Source organism: Haliaeetus leucocephalus, unplaced genomic scaffold (assembly GCF_000737465.1).
Source record: "Haliaeetus leucocephalus isolate CR32 unplaced genomic scaffold, Haliaeetus_leucocephalus-4.0 Scaffold144, whole genome shotgun sequence".
Taxonomy (NCBI): Eukaryota; Metazoa; Chordata; class Aves; order Accipitriformes; family Accipitridae; genus Haliaeetus; species Haliaeetus leucocephalus.
Genome location: NW_010972580.1, coordinates 1039403 through 1051673, shown reverse-complemented (window position 1 = coordinate 1051673; position 12271 = coordinate 1039403). Strand labels below are relative to the sequence as shown.

Here is a 12271-nt window from a genome sequence, read left to right as displayed (position 1 = left end):
ATTAATTACAGGCAATGTGCTGCATTGAGATCTGAAGGGACTAATGAAGACCAGGACCACCTGGGCTGGCATTACACTCCCCTCCACCCATGGGGACACAGCACAGCCAGTGCTGCACAGTCCTCGTGGCTTGGCAGAGACATTTTGTCCAGCCAGGACTGGGATGTCACACCTAACCTGCTGGGCATGAGCCCTCTGCAGAGCACAGAGATAAAGCCTGTCCCTGTTTGGGGTCACCCTGTCACCTGGGGTTTGGTGACAGGTTTTGTGACAGCCCCTGCATTGGGGTGACTCGTGGGGAGGAAGCGAATGTGCCCAGCAAAATGCACTCCGCGAGCCACCCCGAAACTATGGGTATCATGGAGCACCCGTGCTCAGCACCTGCAGGATCTTCTGGGGTCGAGCGCTGGGACGTGCAGGAGAAACGATCTTGGGAAGCATGCAGCTCACAGCCTCTCCTCCACATCGTAGTACTCTGCGGAGAGAAAAGGGGACCTGGAGGATGTGCAAGGGCCACCCCCAGGATCCAATGGATGGAGGGAGCGAGGAGGGCTCAGCCTTTCACCAGGGGCTGCCTGGACACTTGAGGGCGAGATGTCCCCTGTTGAAGGACATGGGGAGAACGTGTCTTTACCCGATGCCGGCGGGACGTTGGCTCCCACGGTCCCCGTGGCGCTGGGTGGTGGAGGGGGGGGCACTGCGCTGCTGGAGAGGAGCAAGGACAGGAGTAAGTGCCAGCCTGGCATTGCCCCTTGTGTCCCAGCTTGGACTGGAAGTCCTGTTACACCAGGGGCCACAGGAACACGCATGCAGCCCTGTGCCGAGTGGCACAAAGCAGCACCCTCGTTACTCACAGCTCCCTGTCCTCGGCTAATGAGCCAGTGCCCAGGTACCGCACCGCTGCCGGTCCCTGATCCCGTGCCGGGACCGGCCACGCCAGGACAGGAGTAGGACCAGGGTAGGGGATGTAGTGATGGTGGAAAACCACAGCCTCCTCTTCCTCTCCGGTCTGCAAAGGCACCGCCATCACCTACAGGGAGGAACAAAAGGCAGGGCTGTGCCAGGAGCCTTTCAGCAGCCATCTCCCTAGGGCACTGCTCCCCAAAGCACCAGCGAGAGAATTCCCATGGAGCCACGCTTGGCTGTGATGCTGCCGGCATGGTTTGGCTTTCCCAGGGTCTGGCTTTGTGGGCTCGATCCCACACAAAGCCCCATGGTCAGCCAGTGTGGGGACCTGTCAGCTGGGACCTCAAAATGGTACTTGGGAAGAGCACATTTGATCTGGCCGCTGAGATGCGACAGGCAGGGTCCAGTCTTGGCTAGCATGGTGAACTGGTGGGCACTGGGCGGGCAGCATGGGAGGGTGCATGCCTAGAGATGCCAGCTGGCAGCGAGCAAGGCAGCTGCCTGCAGCCCAGTTTTTGCCCCCGCCGAGAAAGCAGCATTTGTTTCCCCCCACGGAGATGAAATGTTTAATATGATTTTGGTTCGAGATGGACTTTTAAATGAAAGCCCTTGCAGAGCCATTCTGCCTAATGAATAGTGCTCAGCCTCGCTGCTCAGCCGCTGCAGCCCAGCGCTGTGCCGCAGCATCCTGCCTGCGCCGCAGCACACAGGGAGGATCCTGGCTCTTCTCAGCTGGGCTGAGTTGCCTCTGAGCAGCCTGGATGTGATCTGTGCTGGCGGAGCTGAGGGTCAAACCAACACAAAGAGCCCCAAAACCCCAAGGGGCTGCAGAGCCTGGATTGAGCCGGGCTGAGACCACACAGCTTCTGTGCCTGGAGGGGTTCCACGCTGTGCCAAAGCAGGACATGGTCATCCCGCTCTCCTGAGCAGCTCTGGAAAGGTCCCTTTGTCCACCTCTTTGGTCCTTTTGGTCCTCTTTGGTCCTATAGTCCCTTTGCCTACCCAGCATCCCTGATCCTTACCTGGGCAGCAGCTGGGGATGGCCCGAACCCAAAGGACGTCAGTGCCGATACAGCCAGGCTGTTCATCACCACCTGGTGCATTTGGGAGTTTTGAATCATCATCAACTCGATTAAATCTGCCAGAGAGTAAGGGGCTCTGCATCAGAGAGAGATCAGAGCAAGGGCATGAGAAATGTGGCCATGGGATGAGTGCCTGGAATGGGGCGGCACCGAGGCTTGTCCCTGTGCCCAAGCAGTGGGAGCTAAGCCAGACTCCCCCCACCCCAATTTGGAAGGCCCATGTGGCATTTAAAAATTATTTTGCTTGGATAAAGCTTTAAAATAGCCATATTTCAGCCTTTTCTTCTTTGCAATGTGATTAAACATCTGGTCTGGCTTGCTGAAGGCTGCTCACAAAAGGTGATTAGTGGTGCTGGAGGCATCAGACTTTCCACCCATTCGGAGGAGAATTGCTCCGGTCCTGGCAGCACTCAGTGGCTTGGCAAACCTCTGCCTTGGCACCAGACGGCAAAGCTGGTGTCCTCGGGGTGGCACCGCACGGGGAGCATGCCAGGGTCAGCTCTGCTTTGCACCACGTCATGCGCGGGGGGAGCTCAGAAACCCCCTTAAGGAGGCAGGAGCTGGGGCTGGACCGTGGGAGCTGATCCCATCTCCATGCCCAGGAACAAGCACCTATGGAGCTGGGTCCAGGAGAGGTGCAGGCTGGGGATGTTCGGTGCCTCCCTAGCCCCTGCCTTGCTCCACACAAGGAGCTGGGACCCAGAGCGGCCGTGCACGTGCAGGTTATTGTCCCAGTCCCCTTGGCTGGATGCCCAAGCCATGGGGCGGCTGCTGAGGGCAATCCGGCTGCAGAGGAAGCATAGCGTCTGGCTCTGCATCCCCGTTAAAACATGCCCATTTGCAGCAGGCGTGAAATTCCCCTCCAAAATGCCTGTAAACCTGTCGGAGGGGCTGCCTCTGAGATCCTGCTGGCGTTGCGCACGAGACCTGTGAGCCCCTCTTAGCTGAAGCCTGGGTAAAAAAGGGATTGGGCATCCCCATGCCCCATGTGCCAGATCCCAAAATGCTTTTACAGCTGCAGGATTGGGCTCCCAGGGCACCCAGGCGGCAGCCGGCACACCAGTGAGGAGCATTACAGCACAACCCAGGAGGTGGCCGGAGCCGGAGCCGCAAGGAGGGAGCGGGCCAGCAGCCAGGCATTGAACCGGGAGGAGAAAGCGCGCGAAGGGCTGGCAGCTCTTAATGGATCCCACCCGTCCCACTGGAAAGGCAGCCAGCCCCCACTGCAGCGCTGCGAGGGGCCGGGCTGGGGTCTCTCCGTTTTCTTTCCACACCAATTTTCAGCGTTCCCTTTCCTCCGTGTATTTTTAAAGACAGCTCAACCGTGCCCCCTCCCCACAATGCTGCACAGCTTCGCCCATGGCATGTCCCAGGGACCACAAGCCCCCCTGTCTCTGCTGTCTGCTCCTCCAGTCCAGATTGCTGGATCCTGGGTTGCACAAAGTTGAGTGAAGCCCCTATAGACAGATGGTCTTAGCTCCTGCCTGCACGTCCCATGGGGGCTGGCCCCTGTCCCACCTAGAGTGGCTAAGAAGCCTGTATCACCCTGGCTTTCCCTGGTGATGCTCCCTATGCCCACGTGAAATGAGGTTTTGTAAAACAAAGGTGGATTTCAAAAAACAGCCCCAAACCATTCCCTGAGAGCATCCTGGTGTGGCCAAAGCCAGTCCAGACTTCAAGGTTGGTAAAAACCACCAAAAATCGCATCCCATGGGGCAAAGCAGCCATCAAAGCGTGGTGTGGCCGGCCCTGCAAGGCTGCGGAGGGTGGGCACAGCCCCCCTGCCTGCCCCTCATCCTGAAAAGTCTGGGAAAAAAGAAGAGGATTAAGTTAAGCTGGTTTTAACTCTGATCTCTATGACATCTACCATCACGCACCTTCCCGGACGTGCGGGGGTCCGGCAGCGGGGGCCAGGGCAGCCACGGTCCCGGGAAGCTGCTGGAGAATCATCACCGGCTGCTGGGGCACCGGGACGGCTCCATGGGGAGATTGCTCTGGTCGGATCTGAAAGGCAGGAGGGGAAGGAAAACCCTGGGGATCTCTCACTCTTGATTTAATTTAGTGCCCTGTTAGTGTGGCAGCCGGGGAGAAGAGGGGACAGGACCTGGTGGCAGGGAGGAGAGCAATGCTGGCCCCGGGGGGAGCAGGGAGGAGAGCCTCAGAGGAGGGGGTGGCTTGCACTGACCCCTGTCTTTCCAGGGGTGCAGCCCTGCAAGCCTGGATGAATTGCACGCCTGGCAAGTCCCCACACCTGGGAACATGTCCCTATGCAGAAGTGGCCTTCCCAGGGTGCCAGGGTCTGCAGGGAGCAGGGAGGCATATTGCAAAGAACAGCTTCGCTGCCCCAGACCCCAGCACCCACCCAAAAACCCGACTCCAGCCCCTCTCTCCTCCAGCCCCATCCCATTTTCCCCACCCTACCCTTGTCACCCCTGACTGCCCCATAAATCCAGAGACAGAACTGCTCTCCAGGGCTTACCCCGTGTGGGATGACGTAGGTCCCTGCTAAGGTGCCTCCCCAGACCCCATGGGGGTCCCTTGTTGCCCCCACCTCCATGGCTTGGGCAGGCACGTGGGCGATGGGGCGAGCAGAGCTGCAGCAGGCAGCAGGGCTTGTTGCTATAGCTGCTGGGGCTAAACAAACCCTCCCTGGAGGTTTGGCCGGCGGAGGAGCAGCCCTGGACTGGTTTTCCCTGCAGTATATCCCCAGGATAATCCCCACACACTGCAAAAGGCTGTGGGGCAGGGATGGCCTGTGCCCCCCTGATGGTATTTCTGAGCCTGCAGGACAACTTTCCCCACAGGGAAGCAAGCTGGGAGCAGGGGGCTGCAGGTTTATCCAAGCCCTGCTACTGGTCCAAGTTGCAGGGGAGATCTAGTCCCAGTGCTGGGGCTGCTCAGCCCCACTGGCAGCATCTCACAGCTTGTGGGTTTGGGAGCTTTCCTAAAATCCCAGGTCCCGGTACCCTGTGGTCTCTGCAGGTCCCATCCATCGTGGCCAGTGGGATATGGATCTGCTCCTGCCCCGTGGCTCACGCTCTCGGCGCCTGTTTCCCAGTCTCTGGGGCTGCATTTGTGAGCTGGGAGATATTTGGGGATACTGAGCCCTAACGCAGCCACCCCAGGACAGAACAAAGGTTGCTCAGCTGGGGGACAAGAGGGAAAAGATGCCATGAGAGTTCCCTGCTACCTTCTCCCGGGCTTTGGCAATCTGGGGCTCTGGGACATCCCAAGCCAGAGGTGATCCTGTCTTTAACAGCCTTTTCTTTGCTGTATACACCTTGCTGAGCCCAGGTGAACTTTCAGCAGCTGCAACACCCTGTGGCAACAAGATCTGCAGTTTAAGGGCTGTTCCCTTGTGCTATCTTCAAGCCTGCTGCCAAGTCACCTCCTCGGGAAATGAGAAAACAAGGATGGGGCGAGAGCTGGCAGGACGCACTTTCCCATCAGAGCAGCTCGTTCCTCACAACACCGCCTCTTTGATTGGGACTTATTGAAAGGTCCTTTCAAGCGCTGGCAGAGAGCAGCTGGAGGGGCCAAGGCAGCTGCAGCGTGTCCCTGCGGGGCTGAGCCGTGTCACCTGTGCCTGGGGGGGCTCTGGGACATCAGAGCAAACCTGGCGAGGTGCTTTTGCAGGGAGCGTTGGGAGACAGGTCTGGGTGAGAGTCTGGGATAGCTTCGGATATCAGGCTGGATTGAATCTTCAAGGCTTTGCAGTGCCTGCTGTCCGATGGAGGCATCCCTGCCTGTGCACCGCAGGTCTGGGGTCTCCGTTGGTGGAGGGAGAAGGTCCTTCCACCCCATGGGATGTTCCCTTGCAGGTCCTCAGAGACAACATCCCCCCGTGCACATCCAAGGCACAGTGGCCGGGGAAGTTGCTCAGCCCTGCTGGTGTCACCTGAGGTCTGGTCCCCAGGATGCCTGTGGCACAGTGCTGGGTGCCCTGGATCTGGCTCCCAGCTTCATGGACCACTTCCCCAGGGATGCAATGACCGGCCACGACATTCCTCCCATGGAAACCCAGGCAAGGCTTAGCATGAGCACGAATCGATTGCACCAGAGCCTGGCTCCAGCCTGCTGCTCTCCCCTACCACGAGTCCCTCCCAGGATGCTCACAAGGGGATTTGTGTCCAGCAGACCAAAACCAGCTCATGTTTTCTGTTTATCTCCCCCTGGCCAGAGAGCTTTGTGTGTCCAAGCTCATCTCAAGGAAACACTGCGGCTGGGAATGGTACATCTGCACAAAATATTTAAGCCCCAGAAAACCCATTGCAATGAAAAAACACTTTCTCCCCCAAAACAGCCCAACTTCCCACTGGCCTCAGGTATCTTCCCTCCACCTCCATCAGCTGCATTTCCCCAGGCTGCTCTTCTGGGTGATTATTTCCATCAATATTACATCTAAAATCTGCTGTCCACCAATAGTGCAGATCTGGGAACTTTTCCCAGGAACCCAGCCTGCAACCAGCCCTGCACATCAAGCAGGAACAGATCTCTCCAAAACCTCTTGTTCTGCCCCAAAACAGCACCGGAGACACCCCCAGATGCCGGGGAGGAGCTCTCCGAGGCCGGCTGCCTTAGCCCCCAGCCATTGGCTCCAATCGGGCTATTTTCTGCTTGATTAGATCTTACTCTGTGTTCCTAATTTCTCCAAGCCCCTCCAGATTATTTCTCTGCCTTTTGTTATAACTCCCAAATTCCCATTATTTGCACATTTAATTACTGTGCTGATTACCCCCTGCTTCTGGCAGAGCCTGCCTTGCTCTGAACAGAGCCTGGCTATCAGTCTTGCTGGTGCTAATATTGTTCTCATCTGTAGGAAGGATTCAAGCGCTGGGGCGAAGGGCTAAGGAACATAAGGAAATCTTCTGCCAGTGGTGGGACAAGGGGTGGCAGGGGACCTGCTCTGAACATCCTCAGGCCCCCCATGGCAGCTTGAGCCCCTTTGGGAGTGTTATTAGCTGTCCTCCTGCGTAGAGGAGGAGAGGAGAGGAGAGGAGAGGAGAGGAGAGGAGAGGAGAGGAGAGGAGAGGAGAGGAGAGGAAGGGAATTTGGGGGTGTTTAGCATGAGTTCACATAAAACCAGGGAGGTTTTCTTGAGCCAAACCAAGCACAAACCAAGTGTGGGTCCAGCGTGACCCACATCCCCGATGCATCTGAGGGGCTCAGCTGTGGGCAGGGCTGTACTTGGCTGCAGCCTGTCACCGTGGCATGTCCCTTTTTAAGTCCCCCAGCATGTCTGTCATGCAGAGAGAAGGTCTGAGCATCAGTGAGAGAGAGGGAGCAGGAGACATGGGGACCACTCACCCACCCGTACATGTCATCCTGGCTCTCAATCTTCTTTAAAGCACAGCATCATTGAATTAGGGCTGCAGATATCAGCGTGGGGACAATCCCTGCCCAGGCCCCTTTGGGCAGAAGCACTCATGGCCATTTGGGTGAGCAGGATAATCGACTGCCAGGTGATGGATGGATGCTGAGTGGCATCATAAGTGCTGGCCAGAAAAGCATGGTCTGGGCACAGGGAAATGCAAGTGTCAGGGTACGTGGGATGGGGACAGAGAAAGGCAGCCGCGGCTGTGCAGTTCCCAGGACACTGCCCAGATAACTTTCACCAGTAGAAATGACCCTCCGGCTGGAGATACCACTTCTTCTCACCCAGGAGGTGGGGTGAGGACCCCCATCAGCCAACTCACCTACACTGGGGAGAGGTGACAGCCCAGGATCAGTTTATGCTCCCAGTCTTGGCGTGCTTGGTAATGGCATATAAGCCATTCACGTGTGCATCATAGAAAACCAGGGCTCAGGAGGGATCAGAGGATTGTAAAGTTCTGGTGGGGATGGACTCAGCTGTCCCCAGTAAGAGCCACCTTGCCAAACCCAACCCCCAGACTGAGATGTGCGCCAAGAGACCCTGAGGATGGTCAGCAGATAATTTTACTAGCAGCCCTCACTTTGGAAGTTCTTGAGCCCCTTTCTTACTGCAAGTCTGTGGTTTCTTGTTCTGGAAACCCTCACCTAAGTCTTCACCCAAAATCAAACCCAAGGCCAGGAACGAAGTCCCATCCTCTGGTTAGGCAGAGGCTCCACCAGAAGCTTTGCTTTGGGCCATGGTCAAGACCAAGGCAGCAGTCCTAAAACAGGGTCAATCCCCTGGGGACCAGGAGGGACAGGCACCCTCTGCCACCACCTTGGACATGAACCCAGCATCTGCACCACGTAGGTGCAAGCGGATGCCACAGCACAAGCTGGGAGCAGGGCGTGATGCTGCCCCAGGCATCTGGAGCAGGCACAACGTGATCCAGCCCCTCCGAGGCACACAATGCTCTCTCTGCGCGGGTCTCTGCTCGCAATGCAAGCAATAAAAGTTTAGTATCAACAAGCTTTGGCAAATTAGCCTAACAGCAGAGCTGGGGCACCCGGAGTGTGATGGCTGGCTGTCAGACCGGGAACACCGGGACAGAGATGCATCGAGCCCGGATGAGCTGTGCTCTGATATGGCCCGGCACCGATGACTCACTGAGCTGTCCTCTGATAACTGGGGGAGGGCAGCGAGGTGATGGCACATCCCTTGTGCCATCCCCCTTCCCTGGAAACAAACTGGAGTCGGAGAGATTCCCAAAATGAGGAAACACAGGCAGGCGGCAGCAACCTTGCCTAACACTCATGGAAGATGAAGTAAGCATGACTGAGGCAATACACCCCCCCATAATCACTGCTGGCTCCTAAGGGATATAAAAAAACCAGTCCAAAAACCAGTTTGTCATTGCACATGAAGACAAACCCCGGATATGGAGTGACAGCTTTGCAGCCACTGTCCCCTGTGCTCTACATCACACTGTCACACACAGCCACTCGGGCACACGCCTCTTGGGGATGCTCTGTGGGTCCAGGAGCACGAGTGGGTGAAAGCATCTCATTTTGAAAGCTAATTACAAAAAAATACCACTTGCCCCTTCCAGGAGATCCTGAGCCATCATCCAGCCACCGTGGTCTCCTCTTACTCTGAATTGCCCCTTGCAGACCGTTTCCTTGCACAGACCCTAAAATTAAGCAAGAAGTTGCTGGCGAGGGCTGGGGACACCCTGCTTCTTTGCTGTAAGGTGGGATGGAGGTAACACAATCAGTAATATCCAGCCCTCAGTAAATGAGCATTTGCCACTTGCAAAAAGATTACTGTGAGTTGACTTCATTTGCTTTGGAAACGGCTGAGTCATTTGTAATTACCGACATGCACCAGCAGTAATCCCAGCGCTGGCGTTGGATTAATGGGAGTGCCCGTGGCTGGAGGGCAGCCTCCAAGGAGCTTCCCCGGGGCTTTGGCACGGGCACGGAGCCCCACGGTCACTGTTCCCTGCCACCCACAGCCATGCATGCCTGTGCTGCCACACCAAAGCAACGTGCCCCAGGCAAATCCTCCCATCCCATCCCCTCCAGCCAGCCACCACCATCCCCATCGCTGTCACCATTGCGTACCCTTATGCTGGTCCAGGTGGGGAGCCTGGAGGGGGCTGGAGGGTCCCGGGCTGGCCACGATTTGCAACACAGTGAGTTTGACCTCATTTATTTTCCACTTGCTGCTGCAAAAGAGGGCAACAGCCCTAACACTGGCAGGGCTGGGCAGGTCACCCAGGGCCAAGTAGGAGGTCAAGCCACCATCGTCTGGAGGAAGGGCAGGACCAGCTCAGGAAGGCGGAGGTGGTTGGGCATCACCTGGGGAGTCCCCACTGCTCCCCATCGCACCCCCCCATCAGACAGGGTGCTTGCTGGGGAAGGGAAGAGCAATGCACATCCTCCAGCGATGCAATGCTTTGCAAATCCCATCTGGCCTTTCCCACCACGGGCACCAGACTGGCCACCTCCGAAACTGGGCTGCTCCCCTCCAGTGACCAGCTGGGGATGGGACCCTCCAGTCAATTTGCCACCAGATGGCACCAAATAAACTGGCTTTGCGGGGACACGTTGGGCAGCTCAGGGCCACCGCCACCCCCAAACCAGACCCCGTCCCCCGTCACCCTGTTCCTCTGCCCCCCACCTCGCCGGCAGCAGCCGGAGCTGCCCATGGGGCGATGCAGCCGGCTTGGGCACAGGGTTATTTGCATCGGGTATTGTGTTATTTGGCTTTAGCAGTGTCTGATAAGGCACCCTCCCACTGCGTGTTTATATGCTGTTGGAAAATTAAATGATTAAGATTGGGTGTTTGCATTTCAGTGGAAACTATTAGATGGTAATGAGTCTGGCCGGGTCTCGGCAGCCTTTTGTGTCAACAAAACCACAAGCTCAGCCTTTGCCGGTCTGTGCCTCCGAGAGGAGAGTCGGTCACTCCTAATAATGTCAGACAAGTGCTTTTAAATATTAAGGACCTAGTTCTTTTGTTTGCACTTTTTTAGGGGTATTTAATTTACATAACAATTCTTATTGAGGTCTTTGAATGGCAGACCAACAGCAGCGGTTCATTCGTTGGCTTCGTACCTCATTATGAGAAGTTTCAGAAGGAGCAGCTAATGTGATCTGCTGCCTCGTTAAGAAATGGTAATGACGTAAGATTACTAAAATTAGCAACAGAAATGGTTGACCTTCCTCCCACCCCAGTCCAAAGTGCAGTGCAGCCCCCCCCCTCAGCCCTCTACCCTTCAGCAAGGGCTTTTGCGGCCATTTTCAGTCCCTCCTTTCACCACCACCCACACCTGAGTTGTTGAGGAGGATTTTGGGTGGTCCAGGGGTGCAAGGCTGGATCTTTAATCCCAAGAGATTAACGCAGACGCCTTCCCTGGGCTCCTGGCTTTCCTCCTCCTTCCTTCGCCCCCTCCTGCCCTCTCTGCTTCATCACTAAAAGCATTAAAATGGTGAAGTTTGGGTCAAAATTCCACTTGCTAAAGGGGCTGGGGCTTTCTAGCATGGAGAATTATATATATTTATTTATTTTTATATATATATTTAAGAAGAAGACCTCAAGTGAGGGTCTGGGGGTCCATAGCTGGCCCCAAGGGCAGTCCCGTCCTTGGGCATGGCTGGGAGGGATGCTGTGCTGGGTGTTTTGTGCTCAGGGAGATGTGTGTCCATCATGGGTTGCTCCTGTTCCCAGGGTCCACCAGCACCCCCTCTGCTCTGCTCTGGTTTGGTACTGAGGTCACAGCACCCAGTGTCCTGGTAGCACCAAAACCACCAAAATCATGAGCTCAGCTGAGACCAAAAACCTCGGCTGGGGCAGAGTTAAGGTTATTTTGCAGAGCTGCGTGCTGCCTGCCAGACACCCAGTGCCCGTCCTGGGTGTTTCTGGGCAGGGAGTGTGTTTTGGAAAGGGAATCTGGCATGTCCCAGACAGGAGAGGCAGGAGGTGAGCAGGCATGATGCAGCTGGGGATGGGCAGCACTGCCTGCCGTGCTGGGGCCGGCAGAGCCTCCTGTGCAGGCAGGGCTTGAAGGAGCGTCTCTGCTCCCATCCCATGTGCATGCATGTGTCCAGGCATGCACACACGTGTCAGGGCACGTCCTTGTACATGTGTGCGTGCACAATTCCAGCATCACGACATCTCCTTCGAGCTCTCTACCTTCCTCTAGTCCCAGGTCGTGAGTGGAGACCTCCGGGGAGCAGCGTGACCCTTGGCATGCCCCCTGCACCCCATCCTGGCTGCACTCCCACTTCCCACAGCCTTTAGCCAGCAGTTTTCCAGCTCAGGAGCATCCAAGGAGCAAGCGAGAGGGCTCCATGCCCCCCCCTGTGCATCCACCTGGGCCCAGCTGGGGGGCCCCAGGTCCCTGACGGGAGCAGGTAAAGGGGTGCTGGGAGCCCAGCGGTGACCAGACTGGGCAGTGCCAGGCTGGGGTGTCATTCCCCCCCTCCCTGTGCTGCTCCTCACATCCAGCCCTCTGCATGGGGAGGGGGAGCGGAGGGTGGAGCCTGCCATATTACCAGATCCAGGAGCTGTGACATTCAGTCTCGCAGAGAGACGGAGCCCATCGGCGCTGGGCAGGGACAGCGAGGCTGCAGGGGGGACGACAGCCAGAGCCGGGTGGGCATGGGGAGTGGGTCAGGGTCACCCGAGTGGGACTGAGCACCCACTGAGGGAAAGGGTCCCGGAGGGAGCCAGGAGTAGGACAGGGCTGGGAAGGAGCAGCGAAGCGGGGTTAAGGGGAGGAGGGTGCTGGGTCACCCCTTGGAACTGGGGTCCTGATGCAGCCCCCCACCCGCAGGGCCATGCAGGAGGAGCTGGGCTGTCCCCAGCCCCTCAGGGACTGATCTGGGACACCCGTGGACGGGGCAGCAGAGGGGTGCTTCCAGCT

The 12271-nt window shown here is 57.1% G+C and overlaps 1 protein-coding gene across 1 annotated transcript; it reads right to left on the bottom strand.

Moving 5' to 3' along the window:
• Positions 1–446: 446 nt before the first annotated feature.
• Positions 447–4545, bottom strand: PRR29 (proline rich 29). Its single transcript, XM_010561446.1, has 6 exons — positions 4468–4545; positions 3866–3992; positions 1929–2044; positions 855–1030; positions 635–705; positions 447–475 (listed from the first exon to the last, which is right to left on the bottom strand). Exons 1-6 carry the CDS (start codon positions 4543–4545, stop codon positions 447–449), a joined length of 597 nt encoding a protein of 198 aa, XP_010559748.1.
• Positions 4546–12271: the final 7726 nt, after the last annotated feature.

Coding starts and splice junctions, on each gene's coding strand:
- PRR29 (XM_010561446.1), bottom strand. CDS start 4,545: ATGGAGGTGGGGGCAACAAGGGACCCCCATGGGGTCTGGGGAGGCACC. Junction 1,031..1,928: donor CATCCCCAGCTGCTGCCCAG/GTAAGGATCAGG, acceptor TCCTCCCTGTAG/GTGATGGCGGTGCCTTTGCA. Junction 476..634: donor CAACGTCCCGCCGGCATCGG/GTAAAGACACGT, acceptor TTCTCTCCGCAG/AGTACTACGATGTGGAGGAG.